General features: G+C 41.2%; 1 protein-coding gene across 1 annotated transcript in view; it reads right to left on the minus strand.

The window, feature by feature from the left end:
- GRK3 (G protein-coupled receptor kinase 3) overlaps positions 1-24,639 on the minus strand; it is a 155,315-nt gene that overhangs the window by 91,279 nt on the left and 39,397 nt on the right. Inside the window, exon 3 of the mRNA XM_003419096.4 lies at positions 548-621. Within this exon, the coding sequence (XP_003419144.1) occupies positions 548-621 (74 nt within the window). The remainder of the gene's footprint in view (positions 1-547; positions 622-24,639) is intronic.

The following is a 24,639-nucleotide window of genomic DNA, read 5'->3' on the forward strand; positions in this document are numbered from 1 at the left end:
GAGGCTCCAATGTGTCTTCTACAAGATTTTGGTCTACCTCTTCAGCTCCTCTCCGACCTCAGATTTCCCCAAATCTCATCTCAGAAAACCAACTGTGGGAGCGCCCTCTCTCTCCACTCCCAGTCTCTAATTTGTCATCCCAGCCCAGCATGACCACTAAAAGCTTTGCTAATTTCTCTTTCACCCAGCAGCAGTCCTCTGCCTGACCTCATGCCATCCAGAACCTGCAAGTATCCACAAAAAATAAAATGACTGGTAATTCTCACTGCATCTCTAAATGACTCCCTCATCTCTGGAATTTCATTCCAACTATTCCTCATTGCTTCTAGAGATCTCTGATCCCTTTAAGAACATGCTTTTGTAATTTGCCTGTTTTTTTATAGATGGCGTTAGCATCTCTAATAAAATAAACACTGTATCTTGTACTACTAATTACTTACAGTGAATTTCTAAATATTTGTAAAATGGCATTAGTAATCATATTTTTCAAAGTACAATTTAAATATGCTTTTGAAATTCAAACATTAATAAAACAGTTACTTCTTACCTCTTCATAAAACTTCACCTGAGGTACAGCTTCATTAATTTCATTCAAACAAAAATCTTTAAATAGCAAGAAACCTAAAGGAAAAGAATAAAAAATTTCAGGGCGGATAATAAATTGAAACTTCACCCTACAATGTATTTTCAAAGTAATTTCTTCATATCTCACCTCTTTCTCTCCTACCTTTAAAAAAAAAAAAAAAAAAAGAATTCCAAGAGACTAATTATACCATAGAAGAAAATAACACCAACTGGAAGACTATCACATACCTGGGTCCTTGCTTCTGGGGCTGCTTCCCTATTCACAATACCCAGCCTTCTTATAAAGCAGTGCTACTAGTGGTCCCACCACCTAGAGCCACTGGTTGCTATAGTGAGCAGAAAAACAACCAAAGAAATAAAAGACGTGGGCAGTATGGAAGTGTTGGTAAGAATCACCACAGAGCTAATAAATACTATGCACATAAAGACAGGAACTTTCTAACCTTTTTTTTTTTTCACCACTCATTCACTACCCCGACATGAATCCAAGTAGCTAGTGCCAGAGCTGATGACCCATTCCCAAATCTCTCCTCACTCCTCCACAACTCCATGCCTCACCTTTAAATAGTCCTTTTTGTCTCCTCTAAGGAGCCCTGACGGCGCAAAGGGTGAGCACTCAGCTGCTAACAGAAAGGTTGGCGATTCAAACCCCCACAGTGGCTTCTGCAGGAGAAAGATGTGGCAGTCTGCTCCCCTAAAGATCACAGCCTAGAAAACCTAATGCGGAAGTCACTATGAATCAGAATCGACTGGACGGTACCCGAAAATAACAAAAACATACCCTGGAAACTGCTAACACAACCTTCAAACCCGGACTCAAAAGCCACCTCTGCTCTACAGTCTTCTCTGACGAGACGGACTCTATTGCACAGTGCCTGGCACACCGTAGAAGGTCAATAAATGTTGGTTAAATAAATACTTTTATACAGCTCTTCTAACATGGCTCTATCAAAGTACTTTACCACATATCACACTTTAATTATCTGATTTGTAAGCCTCCCAGCCCATTTGTAAATCTAGTGCCTAGCTTAATGTCTAGCACATAGCCAGGCCTAGATGAATGAATGACGTTGAATGGAACAAGCTGATTCTAGATTGAGAGTAGAGACACTTGAAGGTCACAAAACAAAAAAGTCAGAACAATTAAAGGACTAGCCAAGGAAACAGAAGTCACTAAAGGGAAATAACGACTCACAAAAAGTCTAAAATGGAGGGAGGTGGGTAGACAAGAATTCCCCAGGTGGGATTTAGACACAGGAAGCAGCTGTGACAAGATGGTAACTAATGTGAGCAAATGAATCATGGAACTGAGCTTGTCTGTTACTGCTCCATAAATTCCCCTCCACAGTTCCAGGAACGTGACCTTTCAAAGTGGGCAATGTTCTTTCATTCGAACTAAAAGAAAAAATTATTAAGTCTACTTAGTGACATAGGTAGGCATCCCTGGGCAACAAAACGGTTAAGCTTTCAGCTACTATCCAAAAGGTTGATGATTCAAACCCACCCAAAGGGACCTAGGGACCTCGGAAGAAAGACCTGTTCATCTGCTTCTGAAAGGTCAGAGCCTTGAAAAGCCTCTGGGGCACAGTTCTGCTCTGACACGCATGGGTCACTGTGATGGAATTTCGATGGGGCTACGTATTTATGTATGCGTGGAAACCCTGGTAGTGTAGTGGTTAAGTGCTACGGCTGCTAACCAAACGGTCGGCAGTTCGAATCCGCCAGGCGCTCCTTGGAAACTCTATGGGGCAGTTCTACTCTGTCCTATAGGGTTGCTATGAGTCGGAATCGACTCAACGGCACTGGGTGTCTGGGTTTTTTGGGTGGGTCCTGGAACCAATTCCCTGCAGATACCGAGTGACGACTGTATAAGGAATGATGGAATCGGAAAATCATCAACAGATGCTAAAACTACTGGATGAAAGTTGATGAGGAACAGAATATTTACACAGTCTCAAAAGTAACTCTTTGTATATTACATATTAATTACAACAGTAAAAGTCCATAGTGGAGAGTTCTGGCAAGCCCTACCATGAACAAGTGATCAGAGATAACATCGCCAGCACTGGCACAAAGCAATGACACGATGCACTGAAAACTATACATCTCGTCTGTAGTCTTCCTGATAAAAACGTGTAACCCGAATATGTTATGAAACATGAAACAAACCAAAGACATGTTACAAAATAATTGGCCTGTACTCTTTAAAAAATGATAAAGAAAACCAAAGAAGGATAAGGAACTACTCCAGATTAAAGGAGACTAAAGATATATGGCAAGTGAATGCAAGCAAGATGGTAGATTAGATCCTGGCCGAGGAAAAAAACATAGCAAAAAAGAATATTGGGGGGACAGCTGGTAGAATGTGAATACGGACTGTGAATTAGACAGTAATAGTATACATCAATGCTAGATTTTCCGATTTTGAAAATTATACTGGTTATCTAAGGGAATGACCTTAAGAAATAACAGACTGAAATACATAATGGTAATGAGGTGTGATATCACCTTTTACTCTAAGGTGATTCAGAAAAAAACCATAATGAAAGGGAGGGAATGATAAAGCAAATGGAGCAAAACGTATACAAATAGTGAAACTGTTTTAAGGGTATATAAGAGCTTCTTGTACTGTTCTTGCAACTTTTCTGTCCATTTTAAACTGTATTAAATTACAGTTACATGAAAAATGATAAAGTCGTATAAATAAATAATAGAAGTTATACCTGTCAACTTGACTTTTCAAATATTTATTTCTGATATATTTAGTAATTTTTTATCTACCCCAAAACTGCAGGGTTGCACTAAAAAGCAAACAAACAAAACCACAGAGGCAATACTTTAAATCCTTGAACAAAGACAATATAATGAAAATGCCAATATAACTTAACTAGAGCAATGAATACCTACTCTACTATAATTGAACTTAATTCTGAGAGAAGAAAAAGGGCTGCTTTAATATACTAAAGTTACATTCCAGAAAGTCCCTAAAAATCTTCTTTTCTACCACTCTGAAGGTTATCGTTTTGCATGTGTTGCATTTCAGTGTAGTCTTTAGGGTAAACTACACTGAGCAAGCACTTCCATATTATTTGAAGGTCTCATCAATCCCTTTGAGCATCCCAAAACAACTTCCTTATATACTGTCATCCAGTATCACAACACAGAACATGAGACAGCGCCACTGACCACACTAGAATTGTGTCTGAACCAGGATCAACAGCATGACACGTCAGACCTCGTGTCTTCACTTTCCAGGTGAGCAAACACAAAACGGATTTTGAACTTCTCTAGTATTACAGTCACCTGTCGCTTAACATCCATGATCTGTTCTGTGAATAGGACGCTATGTGATTTGGACCTTTTACAAATACTATATTATATATTTAGCAAAGATACATAGGATACCTCCCCCTCCACGTGTCTGTCAGTTTGTCGTACTGTGGGGGCTTGTGTGTGGCTGTGATGCTGGAAGCTATGCCACCAGTATTCAGATACCAGCAGGGTCACCCATGGACGACAGGTTTCAGCTGAGCTTCCAGACTAAGACAGACTAGGAAGAAGGACCCGGCAGTCTGCTTCTGAAAAGCATTAGCCAGTGAAAACCTTATGAATAGCAGCGGAACATTATCTGATATAGTACTGGAAGATGAGTCCCCCAGGTTGGAAGGCCCTCAAAAGATGACTGGGGAAGAGCTGCCTCCTCAAAGTAGAGTCGACCTTAATGATGTGGATGGAGTAAAGCTTTGGGGACCTTCATTTGTTCATGTGGCACAACTCAAAATGAGAAGAAACAGCTGCAAACTTCCATTAATAATCAGAACCTGGAATGTACAAAGTATGAATCTAGGAGAATTGGAAATCATCAAAAATGAAATGGAACACATAAACATCGATATCCTAGGCATTAGTGAGCTGAAGTGGACTGGTATTGGCCATTTTGAATCGGACAGTCACATAGTCTACTATACTGGGAATGACAACTTGAAGAGGGATGGTGTTGCATTCATCGTCAAAAAGAATGTTTCAAAATCTATCCTGAAGTACAACGCTGTCGGTGATAGGATAATGTCCATACGCCTACAAGGAAGACCAGTTAATATGACTATTATTCAAATTTATGCACTAACCACTAGGGCCAAAGATGAAGAGATAGAAGACTTTTATCAGCTGCTACAGTCTGAAATTGATTGAACATGCAATCAAGATGCATTGATAATTACTGGCGACTGGAATGCAAAAGTTGAAAACAAAGAAGAAGGATCAGTAGTTGGAAAATATGGCCTTGGTGACAGAAATAACGCTGGAGATCGAATGATAGAATTTTGCAAGACCAACAACTTCTTCATTGCAAATACCTTCTTTCACCAACATAAACGGCGATTATACACATGGACCTCGCCAGATGGAACACACAGAAATCAAATTGACTACATCTATGGAAAGAGACAGTGGAAAACCTCAGTATCATCATTCAGAACAAGGCCAGGGGCCGACTGTGGAACAGACCATCAATTGCTTGTATGCAAGTTCAAGCTAAAACCGAAGAAAATCAGAGCAAGTCCACCACGAGAGGCAAAATATGACCTTGAGTATATCCCACCTAAGTTTAGAGACCATCTCAAGAATAGATTTGATGCATTGAACACTAGTGACTGCAGACCAGATGAGTTGTGGAATGACATCAAGGATATCATCCATGAAGAAAGCAAGAGGTCACTGAAAAGAAAGGCAAGAAAGAAAAGACCAAGATGGACGTCATCAGAGGAGACACTGAAACTTGCTCACGAACATCAAGCAGCTAAAGCAAATGGAAGGACTGATGAAGTAAAAGAACTGAACAGAAGATTTCAAAGGCCCTCTTAAGAAGATAAAGTAAAGTATTATAATGACATGTGCAAAAGCTGGAGATGGAAAACCAAAAGGGAAGAACATGCTCAGCATTTTCAAGCTGAAAGAATTGAAGAAAAAATTCAAGTCTCGAGTTGCAATAGTGAAGGATTCCGTGGGGAAAATATTAAATGACACAGGAAGCATCAAAAAAGATGGAAGGAATACACAGAGTCATTATACCAAAAAGAATTAGTCGATATTCAACCATTTCAAGAGGTGGCATATGATCAGAAACCGATGGTACTGAAGGAAGAAGTCCAAGCTGCTTTGGAGGCACTGACGAAAAACAAGGCTCCAGGAATTGATAGAGTATCAACTCAGGTGTTTCAACAAACAGATGCAGCGCTGACAGTACTCACTCGTCTATGCCAAGAAATATGGAAGACAGCTTCCTGGCCAACCGACTGGAAGAGATCCATATTTATGCCTATTCCCAAGAAAGGTGATCCAACCGAATGTGGAAATTATAGAACAATATCGTTAATATCACACGCAAGCAAAATTTTGCTGAAGATCATTCAAAAACGGCTGCAGCAGCATATCGACAGGGAACTGCCAGAAATTCAGGCCGGTTTCAGAAGAGGACATGGAACCAGGGATATCACTGCTGATGTCAGATGGATCCTGGCTGAAAGCAGAGAATACCAGAAGGATGTTTACCTGTGTTTTATTGACTATGCAAAGGCATTTGACTGTGTGGATCATAACAAACTATGGATAACACTGTGAAGAATGGGAATTCCGGAACACTTAATTGTGCTCATGAGGAACCTTTACATGGATCAAGAGGCAGTTGTTCGGACAGAACAAGGGGTTACTGATTGGTTTGAAGTCAGGAAAGGTGTGCATCAGGGTTGTATTCTTTCACCATACCTATTTAATCTGTATGCTGAACAAATAATCTGAGAAGCTGGACTATAGGAAGAAGAGCGGGGCATCAGGACTGGAGGAAGACTCATTAACAACCTGCGTTATGCAGATGACACAACCTTGCTTGCTGAAAGTGAAGAGGACTTGAAGCACTTATTAATGAAGATCAAAGACCACAGCCTTCAGTATGGATTACACCTCAACATAAAGAAAACAAAAATCCTCACAACTGGACCAATGAGCAACATCATGATAAACGGAGAAAAGATTGAAGTTGTCAAGGATTTCATTTTACTTGGATCCACAATCAACAGCCATGGAAGCAGCAGTCAAGAAATCAAAAGACGCATTGCATTGGGCAAATCTGCTGCAAAGGACCTCTTCAAAGTGTTGAAGAGCAAAGATGTCACCCTGAAGACTAAGGTGTGCCTGACCCAAGACATGGTATTTTCAATCACATCATATGCATGTGAAAGCTGGAGAATGAATAAGGAAGATCGAAGAAGAGTTGACGCCTTTGAATCGCGGTGTTGGCGAAGAATATTGAATATACTATGGACTGCCAAAAGAACGAACAAATCTGTCTTGGAAGAAGTGCTGCCAGAATGCTCCTTAGAAGCAAGGATGGCGAGGCTGAGTCTTACATACTTTGTACATGTTGTCAGGAGGGATCAGTCCCTGGAGAAGGACATCATGCTTGGCAGAGTACAGGGTCAGCGGAAAAGAGGAAGACCCTCAACGAGGTGGACTGACACAGTGCCTGCAACAATGAGCTCAAGCATAACAACTGCACAGGACCGAGCAGTGCTTCGTTCTGTTGTGCATAGGGTGGCTATGAGTCGGAACTGACTCGACGGCACGTAACAACAACAACAGCAACACACAGGATACCTCTTGTTTCACTTCTGAATTGATACTTCTCCTCTGCCTCTTGCTGCTGCTATCACCAGTCCTGGTCTTGCTGTGTTTGGGAGCCAGGATGTAGTTCATAGTAATATTTTCAAAAGAAAATTAAACAGATAACACTATGACACTCAAGGGATGCATGATACACAGGACTGGATGCTGCTACCTACGAGTGGACGCATACACTGTGACATGGTAAACTTTTTATTTGAAAGTAGAGTAAGTTCACATTAAAATAATGACAGCAAATGCAATACAGTACATACATAAGCCAGTAATACAGGCATTTATTATAACTATCGAGACATACGTGTTCTAGGTTATATATGTACTATACCATTATACACCTGGCAGCGCGATCCCTCTGTATACAAGAGACATAAGATACACGTGTTGCGTGAGGGAAGTGGTCGCGTTTGCTACGTCTGGCTATGTCTGTTACGACCCATTCTCCAACTGGGATTTCTGAGCTCTGTTATAACCTTATGGGACCACAGACGTACATGTGGTCGGGTGTTGCCCAGACATTATGCAGTGCATGACTAAGTACATTTTTCAACTTTAAAAGAAAAGTCCTTGGATAAGTTCATCTCCAGAATCTCTGCAAGTCCAAGATTCTCCTATTCTAAATAAAATAAATCAAATGATAATGTCATGAATGAACGGTGAACACACAGGCGTAACTAGTGATCAGGGGGTCAAGAGACGAGAGAATGGAAGACAGAAATTAGCCAGCCGGCTGGTGGAAGACCTTGACTAGCCAGGGACAAACACCTAGACAGGAAAGGAAGCCAGTAACATGATGGTTCTGGAATAAAAATGAAATCACCCGGACAACAGATGGTGCACACTTGCCATAAATCTGCTGTACAGAGTGAAAAAAAAAAATAAGTCATAAGAGTCAGTTACTTTAATTTGCATTTCTCTTATTTTTAATAAGGTTGAAAATCTTTTCATGTTTACATTCCTTTTTTTTTTTCCTTTCTTACGGCCTGCCTTTCCATTACCTTTGCCTATTCTTACCCTGGATTATGTGTGTTTTGCTCATCTGTTTCTAGGGGCTTTTCTATACTGGGGTTTCCTAGTCAGGCAGAATGCTCACCTTCCATGTGGGAGACCTGGGTTCAATTCTCAGCCAATGTGCCTCAGGCACGGCCACCACACCTGTCAGTGGAGGCTTGTATGCTGCTATGACGCTAAACAGATCTCAGCAGAGCTTCCACACTAAGACACACTTGGAAGAAAGACCTGGGGATCTTCCAACAATCAACAAATGAAAAATCCATGGATCAAAACAATCCGATTGGCAACTGTGCACATGACCGGGCAGCATTTTGTTCTGTTGTACATGGGGTTGCCATGAATTGGGGGCCAACTCAATGGCAGCTACCAATAGCAACGACACTGTTGCCCAAGGGATCCTTCTGGCTCTCTACCTCTAAAGTACTTGGTTGGATGAGACTTGCTGGCCCCCTCCAGTTAGGTGACCACGTCTCTCTTTCAGGTTCCTTGTCATGTTCCTGGCATTAACAAGCATACCCCTAGCTCTTCCCCATTAAATATGACCCTGGCCTTTGGAACACACTATGTGTATCACATTAAGGAAGAAACCACCTCTTCTGATTTCAACAAGTGGTGCTTATTCACTCATTCACCTCTCTCACCAGCTCTGGGCTCCATGAGGGAAAGGGTTTGCGCTTGTTTATTTTCTCTCTAATCCCTAGCACAGTGTCTAGGATGTAATCGGCACAATAAACATTTGATAAGTTTGCTGAGGGGATGATCAGAATGGCCTGAGATATGGTCACAGAAGATTCCAGGAACAAGTGAGATGTTAGCTACTCATGGGCAACAAAGAGGGGGTAAGAAAAGAATAAACAAGTACTCAGAGGCAGGAAATTTAAGTTGAGATAAGGAAAGGGAGACTTCAAATTTGGACAGAGCAAGTTCCTGCAGGGAGGTGGTAGAAGGTATGCTTTATTACACTGCAGAGGCTTGAACATGCTGGGAGGACTGGCCTCCATCCAGCAGGCAAAAGGATCCATGGAGAAGAATACCAACACTAGGTATGTACCCGTTACACAATCCTTAGTGTTTGCTGAAAGCGTCAAAATGCCAAAAGGCCTGCTGGGGAAGAGTTTTCAATATAAGTAGGCAATTGTTTTATACAAAATAAATCAGCTCTCAAATCCAGATATGAGGATTTTAGAGGGGCTTTCTCCTAAATATGGCAGCTACACCCTGAGCAAAGCTGAAAGTTGCTAAAATGAACCCTTAACACTTTTGCACTTCCCTGATGGCCCTCTATGGCCCTCTGCCATGTGACCCTCACCTGTCCCCAGAAGGCCCTTTGCAGCCTCATCCCATTCCTAAGTCCATCAAAAATAAGCTCTTAGTGTTGACCCCTATGTACTAACAATGCCTGCCTATCTCTGTCTCCTGAATATTTCTGTTAGAAAGTGAAGATGTTATCAAACGCCTTCAAAACTCAAAAGAATACAACAATGCCAGGTGGTGAAGTTGCCAATGTTGACCCCTTAAGTAACACCACCTCAAGTAACACTACCGGGGTGAGGAGGCCAACCCTGACTGTGAGCACCAATCATCACACACACACACGCACACGCACACCCACACCCACACCCACACACAGCCCTATGCTCTGTTATCTCAGCAGCTCATGGTTACTGGTTCCTTATTTCTGTGAAATTTAATGACTATGGAATGACTAGAGCAATGAGATGAGATGGTTTCTGTGCTAATTTTGCCCAGGTTCAATTTAACTCATAACCACCTGGCTATCCCACTGCCATCAAGTTGATTTCAACTCATAGTGACCCTATGGTAATTGCCAATTCTATGATATAGGAATTTTCTAAGGTTGTAAAAACCTGTAACAAAAGTTCATTCAGACTTTTTTAAAGGCTGTTACTCCCAGTAGCATACACCGTCTACTTAGAAGGGAGGATAGCTCTATGGGAAGCAACAATGGATTTATCAATAAACACTCCCTCCAATCTCTGCACAACTGGAGCACAATTGATAAAGTTGCTATTCAATGACTTGCCTATTCAAAATAGACACCCAGCTGCCCTGTTCTATTCCCACAGTGTTTCTCTCACTCCTCCCAAAAGTGCACAGACACCTGAAAGTACTACGGCAGAGATGCTGGAGGAAGACACTTGGGTATATAGCCAACGGACGATTACTTCAGCCCTGCTATGTTTCTGCCACCATTACCAATGCCTCATGCAAAACTGGTGGTCCAGTGGTAGAACTTCTTGCTTTCCATGTGGGAGACTCGGGTTCGATTCCCAGCCAATGCAGCTCATGTACAGGCACCACCCATCTACCAGAGGAGGCTTGTGTGGTGCTTTGATGCTGAACAGATTTCAGCAGTTAACCACCTGTTAGAGGTTTTTACAACTTCAGTGAAAGAGAGTAGGAAGAAAGGCCTGGTGATCTATGCCAAATCAGTCAACGGAGATGCTGTGGGTCACAACGGCTGACTTGCAGCCGATCAGTGAGATGGTGCGCTCCACTGTGCACGGGGGCTGCTAACAACAACCACAACGTGCTATCCTCACACTAAGAAAATAATCACGTAACAGACAAATGCACTCTTTACATTAAATGCTGCAAATAAGGATTTTACAGTAATAGCAGAACCACCATGCATCGGTCTGTTTGTCGTACTGTGACAGCTTCTGTTTTGCCGTGATACTGGAAGCTTTGCCACTGGTATTTCAAATACCAGCGGGGTCACCACTGGTGGACAGGTTTCAGCAGAGCTTCCGGACTAAGGCTAGGAAAACGGACCTGGCAGTCTACTTCGGAAAAAATTGGCTAGTGAAAACCTTATGAATAGCAGCAGAACACTGTCTAGTTTGGTAAAGTGAGGGTCAGTGAAAAATAGAACAACCTTCAACGAGATGGACTGGCACAGTGGCTGCAACAATGGGCTCGGACATAACAATGATTGTGAGGATGGCGCACAATACCAGAAAGATGTTTACCTGTGTGTTACTGACTACGCAAATACCAGAAAGATGTTTACCTGTGTGTTACTGACTACGCAAATACCAGAAAGATGTTTACCTGTGTGTTACTGACTACGCAAATACCAGAAAGATGTTTACCTGTGTGTTACTGACTACGCAAATACCAGAAAGATGTTTACCTGTGTGTTACTGACTACGCAAATACCAGAAAGATGTTAACCTGTGTGTCACTGACTACGCAAATACCAGAAAGATGTTTACCTGTGTTTTATTGACTAAGAAAATACCAGAAAGATGTTTGCCTGTGTTTTATTGACTACACAAAGGCATTTGACTGTTTGAATCATGACAAATTATGGATAACATTACAAAGAATCGGAATTCCAGAGCTTATTTGTGCTCATGCAGAACGTGCACAAAGACCAAGAGGCAGTCGTTCAAACAGAACAAGGGGATACTGCGTGGTTTAAAATCAGGCTTAAAAACAGGATTGGGGAAAGAAAAACATAAAAATAGGATAGCCAGAGTGCTTGATTGGTATAAACAGTTAACGTGCTCAGCTGCTAACCAAAAAGTTGGTGGTTCAAGTCCACCCAGTGGCAACTTAGAAGAAAGGCCTGGAGATCTACTTCTGAAAAATCAGCCGCTGAAAACCCTATGGAGCCCAGTTCTACTCTGACATGCATGGGTTGCCAGGAGTCAAAATTGACTTGATGGCAACTATACATTTTGACTGCGATCCTATAGGCAATTCAACATTAAAATGGAATTTTATTCGAAATATAGAGATAATTGAAAGAAAACTGTTTCTTATACTTTCGTTATCCAAGTAATAACTTTATATTTATATGACTACTTGGTGTTTACGGAACCACTTCTTGTGGGAGCTGCAAATTAATCATACTGCTTTAATCTGACAACAAGTAGCTATGTTAGGAAGAAACTACATGGAAGTTGGGGTACTAGTTCACCTGAACTCTACTGCTGCCCCATACGATATTCCATTTACATACTCAGGGAAACTTCAGAAATTTCTTAATTAGTCATGATTAGTCAGCTGGGTATAATGAATAAGAGCTTGAGCTTTGGAGAGTGGCAAATTCCAACTCTGAAAGGTCAAGTCCAGCTCAGCTCATTATTGTTTGCAAGGTACTGGGCAAGTCACTTCCCCTCTAAGTGTGGGTCTCCTCACTTGTGAAACAGGGCTGACAAAGCTCACTGCCCCAGATTATTCTGAAGACGTGCGAGCAGGGCACTGAGCACTTCGGGGCTCTGTAACTGTTAGTATTCACCCTGTCCTAGTGCAGCTTTTTTCAAGCCCGTATACAAATCATCTATATCTTAGATTTACCTGTGCTGAGACGGGTAAAACCAATCATCATCTTTGTATCACTACATGAAGTTATAACCATGGTACTATTTAACAGGTACTTCCCCTTTCAAATATTTAACCCACTTCCCATCAATAGCCAAATATTTTATTGCAAAAAGTAAGATCAGAAATTTACACTTGAGGGCATGATACAGTAACAAGGGTTGGGCTTAGTCTCCTACCATACCAAAAAAAACCCACTGCCATCAAGTCAATTCTGACTCATAAGGACCCTACAGGACAGAGTAGAACTGCCCCACAGAGCTTCCACAGAGCCCCTGGTGGATTTGAACTGCCAACCTTTTGGTTAGCAGCCATAGCACTTAACTACTATGCCACCAGGGTTTCCCTCCTACCATAAGCAACCAGAAAACTGAATGAAATAACTGTTTTCAGGTGTAGGAAGGGCTGTGATCCCTGAGAGAAGGGAAGCGAACAAGGTGGGCCCTAGGCTGGGCCTGCTCTCTGCCCATTTTCTGGGAAGGGGGCCCAAGCAGGTGGTCTTGTTGAGGGCAGGGAGTTCAGGGAAGCTGAGGCACCCAGAAACACTAGAAATAAATAAAACAAAGAGGGATAGCTAATAAACCAGCAGTGACAATAATGTTACATACTAAAAGCTACTCAATCCAAGAGACAGGAAAAGGAGAAAAAGGGAATAAAGGGGCAAACTGAAAACAACTAAAAAGATGAGAGACTAACATCCAAACATATCGATAATTATTTAATTTTAAGTAAAAGGCAGAAATTGTTCATCTGGATTCAAAAAGCAAGTCTCAATCATATTCTGCCTATAAAAAAAATATTCTGCCTATAGCATATTTTTTTAATATAGACACATAGGTTAAAAATAAAAGAACGGAGAAAAAAGGTACCGCATTAACGGTAGTATTGAGAAAGCTAGAGTGGTTATATCAATATTAGACTAAGTAGATGTCAGAACAATATATTACCAGAATAAGAAGGGAAATTTCATAATGATAAATGGGTCGATTCATTAAGAAGACTTAACAATCACAAAGGTGTGTGTACCAACCGTTGGGAGTCCCTGCGTGGCCCAAACAGTTAAGCACTCAACTATGAGCTGAAAGGTTGGTGGTTTGAACTCACCCAGCGGTGCTTTGGAAGACAGGCCTGGCAATCTGCTTCCAAAGGCTCGCAGCCTTCAAAACCCTATGAAGCAGTTCTACTCGGCACACATGGGGTCGCCATGAGTCAGAATCGACTCGATGGCAACTACCACCACCATACTTATCATAGAGGATCCAACAATCCCTCTCCAAGGTATTCACCAAACAGAAACAACCACATAGATCTTATACTCACAGTAAGACTCCTATATGAATGTCCAGAGTGGCTTTATTCATAACTGCCCCAAAGAGCTCCAATGTCCATGTACAAGGGAATAGTGTAAAGCTCATACCACAGAATACTATTCAGCAACAAAGGAAACAAAGTACCAATCAATGAAACAATTATGGATGAATCTCAAGAGCATGGTGCCCAGCAAAATAAACCAGACACCAAAGAGTGCACACTGCTTGATTCTATTTATATGAAGTTCTGGAAAATGCAAATGTAATCTATCGTGACTGAAAGTAGATCAGTGGTTATCTGGGGCTGGAATAAAGCGCGCACAAAACGGCAAGAGGATCCTTTTTAAAGTGATGGAAATGGGCTCCACATGGACTGCAGTAGAAGGCGCATGGGTGTACACGTATGTTGAAGCTCCCACTCTGTACTTAACATGGATGTATTTTACTGTATTTTTATATCATACCTCAGTGAAATTGTTTATAAAAAGTAAGAACACAGCACACAGCATATTCATCAGTAAAGCAAAAAAAAAAAAAAAGTGTAAGTAACAACTGGATTTTTATGTATTTGGTACCTCACAAGGAGAAAACTGGTCATATTCGGAAAATAAGAAACTATAAAGCAACAATAACTGAAAAAAATCAAAGCTGTTGCCATTGAGTCGATTCTGACTCATAGCGACCCTCTAGGACAGAGAGGAGCTGCCCAGAGGGCTTCCAAGGCTGTAAATCTTTACGGAAACAGGCTGATGCATCTTTCTCCCAGGGAGTGGCTGGTGGGTTTGACTCACTGACTTTTTGGTTAGCAGCTGAGCTCTTCACCACTGTGCCACCAGGGCTCCTTTACAGCAACAGTGGAAGGGCCCAAATCAATGTTCCCAGGAAGCTATTCTATTTTTAGTTCTTTTCCATCACCAATTCTGAACCCACTTGTTAGTTTAAAAGTAGAAGTCACAAAGCAAAACTAATTTAAATCTTCTCAAATAGTTATAAACAATCCAGGAAGCAAATGAATTCCTAAAGAGCAAACTCGAAGACCAACAATGACAGGCGAAAAATAAAATAAAATCAACCAGTTATTCTTTCATCAACACTGTAAGTGGTGAAAATTTCCATTAAAAAAAAAAAAAAAGTATCTTTGGAGAGTAGCAGTGCACACACAAGGTAAGGATATTTGCTTCTTTAAAAAGCCATCCTACTTTCTCCCTTTGTGTCCACTGTTACAAATAGTCTCTTTGAGGGACTAGAAAAACCCTCCCTGTCCCCACCTTTGCCAGGGATTTCTCTTCTAAGCCAAACCGCGAGAATTTTCTGTTCACCAGATAGCACAAAGCTATCAGAGTTGAAATAAAGCTGGCCAAAAAAGTGTCAGACAGAAAGCAAAGGCAGTATGACATATCTCCTTAGCCAATAACTCACTGTGCAAATCGAATGACTGAATTCCAAGATGCATAAGCAAAATCATGGCCCTATATCCTCAACCTCTTACCTGAGCCTCTCTGACCTTCCGAAACCTGAGGACATTGTGCCCTCTACTCTCCTTCCCCAACCCTCTCTCCCCCGCCCCGCCCCGTGACCATTTTTTTTCTCTCCTACCATGTTTGTGGGGAGTCCCTGGGTGGTGCAAACTATTAACACACTCGCTGCTAACAAAAAGGTTGGAAGTTCAAGTCTGCCCAGAAGTGCTGCAGAACAAAGGCCTGGCAATATACTTCTGAAAATCACTGAAAATCCTATGAAGCACAGTTTTACTCTGACACACATGGAGTCAGCATGAGTCAGAGCTGATGACTCCAACTGGACCTTTGTACCAAGAATCCAATTCATTATAAATTTTATAAACTCCATTTTCAAATTATCCAGAATTTAATGACTTCACTGCCTCCACCACTACCGTCTTGGTCCAAAAGTCACCCGCATCTCTCACTGGTAGGTCACAGGAGTTCCCTAAGAGGGCTTTCTGCTTCCACCCTCACCTCTCAGCCCATGCTTCTCACGGCAGCTAGAGTGATTCCTGAACTCATGAGACAGGTTATAAGCCACCCCACTGCTCGAACTTTCTTAAGCTCTATCTCACTTGGAGTAAGAGCCAAAATAATTCCAATGGCCCACAAAGTCCCTCCAGCCCCCTGCTTGCCCCCACTTAGCTCCCTCTGCTACAGCTTCCTGGCCTCCCTGCTGTTCCTCAACCAGGGGCTCCAGTCTTAGGGTCCTGGCCCTGCTGCAGCCTATGCTAGGACGAGCTTCCCCCAGGTAAGTATATAGGGGCTCCCTCCCTCACCTGCCCCAGGTCTTTGTGCAAATGACCCTTTCCTAGTAATGCCTTCTCAAACGCCCTAGTGAAGGCTGCCCCACACACCAGTACCCCCTGCCTCTCTTCACTGCACCACGACTCTCCATAGTGCTCACCACCATGTGGACAGTGTGTTCTTGTAGGTCGGCCTCCTCCCATAAAGTGCAAGCCCCGTAAGAACTTGGATGACTTTCAGTCTTTGTTCAGAGCTTATGAGAAAGTGTGTCACACAGCTAAAGTCAATATATGAATGAATGAACTTTTAGTAATTAATTCAAGCCAAAGCCTAACAATCACCTCCTAGCAAACCTTTAATTTCCCAGTGTTGACTTTGACTAGAAGCAGAAATACTAAAATAAATCAAGAATACGGCATAAAGCCCTCAAAAATGGTATTTCTAAAAGAGCAAAAACCAGGAGACACAGTGCCACCTCAAATTTCAAAACTCACCGAAGGTTCTTAAAATTCTGAAAAGGTCCAACCATTCCCCCATTGTCAGTTAAAAAATTGTTTAACTTTTTCAGTAGCGATCCAGCCTACTCCAACTCATGGCTACACTACCTACAGCACAACAAAAGGTTTCCAGTCCTGTACCACCTTCACAATCGTTGGTATGCTCGAGTCCACTGCTGGAGCCACTGTGTATTTTAAGTGCCAGCCAATCTAGGGGGAGCTCATCTTCTAGCATTAAATCATACAGTATTCTGTTGTGATCCAGGGGGTTTTCACTGGCTAATTTTTAGAAGTAGATTGCCAGGCTGTTCTTCCTAGCCTGTCTCAGTCTGGAAGCTCCACTGAAACCTGTCCACCATGGATAACCCTGCTGGTATTTGAAATACCCACGGCATAGGTTCCAGGGTCATAGCAATATGCAAGCCACCACAGTAAGACAAACTGACACAGGGGTGGTGTCTTGGTTAGATAGGCAGCAAAAGTACAGCTATGAAGAGCGAGACTTCCAATCTGTGCTCTGCTGCTCCAGGGCTGTGTGAACTTGGTCATACTACTTTACAAAGCATATAAAGTACTTAGCACAGTATATAGTACAGAGATAGCCATCATTGTCTTAAACTGATATTCCTATCAACCACAGGGATCAGAGGGCAGGGAAAATTAAACAGCGAAAATTTAGAAGATAATAGATTTGCCTGCCTGCAGGTCATGTGACTAGTTGTCACATACCAGCATTCCTATAGCTTTAGTGACTGTTTTTGTTCTAAGGTGCTTCTGAACCAATTCCGACTCACAGTGACCCCGTGTGACAGAGTAGGACTGTTCCACAGGGTTCTCTATGCTGTAATCTTTATGGGAGTGGACCACCAGGTCTTTCTCCTGTGGAGCTCCAGGTGGGTTTGAAGCACTAACCTTTCAGTTAGCAGCTGAGCGCTTCACCATTTGTGCCACCAGGGCTCCGTGCTCTAGTGATTCCAAAACCAAAAACCAAACCCATTGTCTTTGAGTCACTTCCAACTCACATCAACCCTACAGGGCCAAGCAGAACTGCCCTACGGGGTTTCCAAGGCTGTAAATCTTTACAGAAGCAGACTGCCACATCTTTCTCCCACAGAGTGGCTGGTGGGTTCGAACTACCAACCTTTTGGCTGGCAGCTGAGCACTTAACCACTGTACCACCACAGATCCCTGCTCTAGTGATTTATAGACATTAAATGATTGTGTTATGCCAGCAAAACATAGCTTTTCTGAATTTCTTTTAGAAGTGATGCTTATGGCTGGGCTTTGAACTTGAAGATGACTTTAAAAAGAGAAACCAGCCCTAATAAACTGGTTTAAAAAAAAGGACAACCAACTGTTCTCATCGAATTAGTTGAGCCACCCCCAAATCTCTCAGGTGTCTCAAATTTTCACAGCTGCAGGGGCTGAACTGCAGGGGCAAGTGGCACATACCCATCTTGGGCCAACTCCCACGCTAGAAACTAACGTTCTGACTTGTTTAATCCCACCTCGATGCTGAAGTCAGCTAGAAAGATCGCCTTGCCAGTAGGTTCTAAAGTACGTCTTTCCACCTTTCTTATTGCCCTTCCTCTCTGAACAGCATTTTTACCAGGAAACCTGCACTTGAAACTGTGCAGAATGGGTAACCCTCCCTCACTTACCTTAGATTCTCCTCACCCCTTGCTGCATTATTGTTTCAATGGAAAATCTAACTAGCTGTGCTTAGTCAAGTGTTTACATCTGTTATTTGAAAGTTTAAATGGATCTATAGCTCTTTCCTTCCTTCAACGTATTCACGAAGGCATGGAAAATTGGTGCAGGGTTGTCTGGGGCCCCAGCTTTTTCTTCTCTGTAGTGGCTGATTGCTCTCAGCTGAAGAAAGTTCTATAGATGACACAAAGCAGGAATCTTGCTCAGTGACTGTCAACCAGGGGCATTTGTCAGGGGAAGGCCATTCACTGTGACAGAAACAAACACTTCCAAACAAAGGAAGAAACAAAAGGGAAAACAAAGATTGAAGCTGGTTCCCATGTAAAGATTTCTCTCTCCGCTACCATGTGCAAAAGCCTTCAATTTGCTATTATCTCATCCCAGCCTTCGGGTCAGAAGTTGCATAGTCACAAATGTTTCCAGATTTTAAACATTTATTACATTTTAAAGCATAAGACATCCCAAGCAAAAACTTTATAAATTATTAAATAGGTTGGAAACTTTGTTCTTTGAAAATGACAATATAGCAATCCTAAAATGTTATTTTCTGTTGCCTGTCTTTTTTTTAGTGGTCTTGTATAGTTACCAAATTTTTTAAGAGGCAGCTTTGTCATATCTATATACACCTTTCATTTCTATAGGAACCATTCAGAATTTAAGGAAAAAAAAGGTTGTGAGGTACTGATTTCTGTTTTTCCAATGTGTTCTTTTAATAATGAAACATATATTTTGTTTCCAAAGCTCTTTGCAAATGTATTTCTTTTGCCTTAACCCCAAATGCCAAATATAATTTATGCATTCTTCTGGGTAAATATTCTTTGAAATCATGCTAAATATGTTTGAGAGTAACACACAAAAAAAAAAAAAAAACGAAGGGAAAAGAAAAAAAAAAAGACATCCAGATTGGAAGTAAAGAAGTAAAACTGTTTTTAGTCACAAATGACAGGACTCCGTATGTAGAAAATCCTAAGGCATACACACACGCGCACACACACACACACACACACACACAGAAAACCTATTAGAACTAATAAGTTAGTTCAGCAAGATCGCAGGATACAAGCCCAGTCTATTTCCGTGCACTAGCAATAAACAACCAAAACTGAAATTAAGAAAACAATTCCATTTACAATATGATCAAAAATATTAAAATCTAAAGAATAAATTTAACAAGAAATACATGACTGAAAAGTATAAAACCTTACTGAGAGAAATCTGTAACCTCCTGAATAAATGGAGAGGCATTTCATTGTCCGTGGATGGGAAGACACTGTTTCGATGGTGATTCTCCTCAAATTAATCTAAATTCGATGCAATCCTATCAGAATCTCGGCTGTTTTGCAGAAACTGAAAAACTGATCCTAAAATTCATACAGAAATGCGAAGGACCCAAAATAGCCAAAAACAACTCGGACAAGGAAAACAAAGTGGGAGGATTCTCACTTCCCAGTTTCAAAACCTACTACACAGCTGCAGTAAGACAGTGTCGTTCTGGCCCAAGGACAGACGCACTGGTCAATGGAACAATTCCAGGGTTCAGAAATGAGCCCTCACATTTACAGTCAATTAATTTTCAACAAAGGTGCCAAGACAGTTTAAAGGGGGAAAGGATAGTCTTTTCACAAAGAGCGCTGAGACAACTGGTTATCCATAAGCAAAAAGATAAATTTAGACCCTTACCTCACATCAGACACAAAAATTAACTCAAAATCAATTTGAGAACTAAATTAAGAGCCAAAAGAATAAAACACCTAGAAGAAAAATTTTGTAGATTTCAGTTAGGCAAAAAGTTCTTAGATATAACACCAACAGCAAGATTCATAAAACAAAAAAATAGATAAACTGGACTTCATCAAGATGTAACCCTTTTGCATTTCAAAGGTCTACATTAAGAAAATGAGAAAGGCAAGTCACCAACAGGGAGAAAATATTTATAAATCATATATATGACAAAACCGTACAATAAGAGGACCAAAAAAAACCAAAAAACCAAACCCAGTGCTGTCGAGTCAATTCCGACTCATAGCGACCCTATAGGACAGAGTAGAACTGCCCCATAGAGTTTCCAAGGAGCGCCTGGCGGATACGAACTGCCGACCCTTTGGTTAGCAGCCGTAGCACTTAACCACTACACCACCAGGGTTTCCAATAAGAAGAAAAACAATCCAATTTTTAGAATGGGTAAAAGATTTGAACAGACATTTCCTTTTAAAAAAAAGATACACAAATAGCTAATAAGCACAAACATGTTCAACATCACCAACCATCAGCGAAACAAAAATTAAAACCACAACCAGCTACCGCTTCACACCTGCGAGAACTGCTATAACCAATATGGCAGACAACAAGTGTTGAAGAGGATATGGAAACAGGACTCTGAGAAATTACTAATAGGAATGTAAGATAACACAGCCACTTTGGAAACCAGAGTGGGAATTTCTTAAAAAGTTAAACACAGGTTTACCATACCAAAAAAAAAAAACCAAACCCAATGCCGTCGAGTCGATTCTGAATCGTAGACTTACCATAAACCAAAAACCAAATCAAACCCACTGCCTTTGAGTCGATTTCAACTCATAGCAACCCTATAGGACAGAGTAGAACTGCCCCATAGAGTTTCCAAGGAGTGCCTGGTGGATTTGAACTGCCACCCTCTTGGTTAGCAGCCACAGTAGCACTTATCCACTACACCACCAGACTTACCATACAACCCAGAAATTCCAGTCACAGGAATCAACTCAAGAGAATGAAAACATACATCCACACGTGTACACAAGTTCAGAGCAGCATTATTCGCAACAGCCAAAGAGTGGACACAGCCCAAATGTCCGCCAACTAGTGAACAGATAACAAAATGTGGTATATCCATACAATGGAATATTATTTAGCCGTAAAAAATAAAACACTGATAAACACAACAACACGAGTGAACCTGAAAAGCCTCATACTAATAGAAAGAAGCCAGAAGCAAGAGACTACATACTCTGTGATTCCATTTATACGAAATGTCTAGAAAAGGCAAATCTACAGAGACAGAGAGTGGATTAGTGGTTGCCTGGCACCAAGGATGGGAACAGAGAGTTGACTGCAAAAGTCACGAGGGGTCTTTTGGGGGCATAAAAATTTCCCAAAATTGCATCATGGTGATGGCTGCACAACTCTGTAAATGTACTAAAAATCATTGATTTATCCATTTACGATGGGTGGATTTTATGGGATGTAAATTATACCTCAATAGAGCCATTTTAATAAAAGTAAAAACTGCATTTTTTTTTTAACCAAAAATCAAGTTTCAGACACTAACATTATTTCATGCAAATTCAAAAAGACTAATATTCAAACTCTGGATTATGCTCTGAAGTCAGTTTTTATAAAATGAAAATGTCTTCCGTGGCACTATGTGATGTAAGATTACATTAACTGTGATGTTCTTTATACAGGAGCCTCACATTTGCACACTTCATGTATTTATGTATTAAGTATCTATTTGGAGTCTCCGTATAGCCTGAAACATCCTTCTTTAATAGTGAGTGTGCAGAGAAGCTAAGTAGATTTTCAACAGACACAGATGGAATTTATCAAATGCCAAGTGCTTCAACTTGCGTATGATAAAATTATAATTTCTATGTATTTTATATCAGGAAAACAGTAAAAAAAAAAAAAAGTCTTAACCATAACTGATAATTTTACTGTCTACTCAATAATCATCACCTTTTTAAATCATTCCTTCAATAAGCTCAACCAGGAAAACTGTCAGTGTATAAATGTGTAAGATTTACTGACAGCGAACCGGGGATCAACATAGTTGATAATCGTTAAGACATAAAATTCCTATAAAACGATGACGAAGAGGAAAAAAGTAGCTGACACTTAACCTGTTTATTCTGAAAACTGGCAATTAAAAATGAAAAACCTAAGCATTTATCCTGCTGTATTACTTTTCTATTGGTGCGTAACAAATTATTACAAACTTGTTGTTTCATGGTAACCCCATGCATAACAGAATGAAACACTGCCCAGCCCTGTGCCACCCCCATGATTGGCTGAGGATCAGACTGTTGTGATCCACAGAGTTGTCAGTGGCTGATTTTCAGACGTAGATTGCCAGACCTTTCTTCCTAGTCTGTCTTAGTCTGGAAGCTCTGCTGAAACCTGCTCAGCATCTTGGCAATATGCTGAGCTTGAGGTACACTCATCAGGAATCTAACCCTGTTAGAATTCTACCACAGAACCACCAATGCCTCATTCCACAAACTTAGTGACTTAGAAACAATACTCATTATCTCAGAGCTTTGTAGGTCAGAAGTCAGGTGGTGTCGGCTGGTTCTCTGCTTAGGATGACACGAAGCTGAAACCAAGGTGCCAGCCAGTCTTGGTTCTTACCTGGAGTCTCTGGGGAGGAATCTGATTCCAACCTCATTCAGTTGTTGGCAGAATTCAGTTCCTTTAGTTTTAAGACTAAGGACCCTATTTCCTTGCTTCATGTCTCTAGGCTCCTGGAAGACACCCGCATTCCTTCTCAGATGTCTGTCTGTTCCATCTTCAAAGTCAATAACAGTGCTTTGAATCCTTTTTGTGGTTCCAGTATCTCTGACTTCCTCTTCTGCTACTAGGCTGAGAAAATGCTGTGCTTTTAAAGGGCTCCTGTGGTTAAATTGTTGTTTTTGTTGTTAGGTGCCATCAAGCCGGTTCCGACTCATAGCAACCTTATATGTACAACAGAACAGAACACTGCCCAGTCCTGTGCCATAGCAAAACTGTTCTTATGGTTAAGCCCATTGTTGCAGCCCCTGTGTCAATCCATCTTGTTGAGAGTTTCCCTTTTTCTTGGACCCTCTACTTTACCAAGCAGGATGTCCTTCTTCAGGGACTGGTCCTTCCTGATAACATGCCCAAAGTACGAGAGACAGTCTCACCACCCTTGCTTCTAAGAAGCACTTGGCGTTACTTCTTCCAAGACAGAGTTGTTTCTTCTTCTGGCAGTACCCGGTATGTTCAATATTCTTTGCCAACACCGTAATTCAAAGGCATCAAGTCTTCTTTGGTCTCCCTTATTCATTGTCCAGCTTTTGAATACTTATGAGGCAAGTGAAAATACCATGGCTGGGGTCAGGTGTACCTTAGGCCTCAAAGTGACATCCTTCCTTTGTAACACTTTAAAGAGGTCCTTTGCAGCAGATTTGCCCAATGTAATACGTTCTTTGATTTCTTGACTGCTGCTTCCACGGGTGTTGATTGTGGATCAAAGTAAAATTAAATCCTTGACAACTTCAACATTTTCTCCTTTTATCACGATATTTCTTATTGGTCCAGTTGTGAGGATTTTTGTTTTCTGTATGTTAAGGTGCAATCCATACTGAAGGCTGTGATCTTTGATCTTCATCAGTAAGTGCTTCAAGTCTTCTTCACTTTCAGCAAGCAGGGTTGTGTCATCTGCATATCACAAGTTGTCAATGAGTCTTCCTCCAAACCTGATGCCACATTCTTCTTCATATAGTCCAGCTTCTCAGATTATCTGCTCAGCATACAGACTGAAGAAGTGTGGTAAAAGGATACAACTCTGATGCACACCTTTCCTGGTTTTAAACCATGCAGTATTCCCTCGTTCTGTTCTAAAGACTGCCTCTTGGTCTATGTACAGGTTTTACATGAGCACAATTAAGTCTTCTGGGATTCTCATTCTTCGAAATGTTATCCATAATCTGTTATGATCTACACAGTCAAATGCCTTTGCATAGTCAATGAAACAAAGGTAAATATCTTTCCAGTATTCTCTACTTTCAGCCAAGGTCCACCTGACATCAGCAATGACATCCTCCATTCCATGCCTCTTCTAAATTAAGCTTGAATTTCTGGCAGTTCTCTGCCCATGTACTGCTGCAGACTTTTTAAAATTATCTTCAGCAAATTTTACTTGCATGTGATATTAATGACAATGTTCGATAATTTCCACATTCTATTGGATCATCTTTCTCCGGAAAGGCACAAATATGGATCTCTTCCAGTTGGTTGGCCAGGTAGCTGTCTTCCAAATCTCTTGCCATAGAAAAGGGAGCACTTCCAGTGTGGCATCTGTTTGTTGAAACATCTCAATTGGTATTCTGTAAATTTCCTGGAGCCTTGCTTTATGCCAATTCCCTTAGTGAAGCTTGGACTTCTTCCTTCAATACCATTGGTTCTTGATCATGCTACTTCCTGAAATGGTTGAACTTCGACCAATTCTTTTTGGTATAGTGACTCTGTGTA

Source organism: Loxodonta africana, chromosome 19 (assembly GCF_030014295.1).
Source record: "Loxodonta africana isolate mLoxAfr1 chromosome 19, mLoxAfr1.hap2, whole genome shotgun sequence".
Lineage (NCBI taxonomy): Eukaryota > Metazoa > Chordata > Mammalia > Proboscidea > Elephantidae > Loxodonta > Loxodonta africana.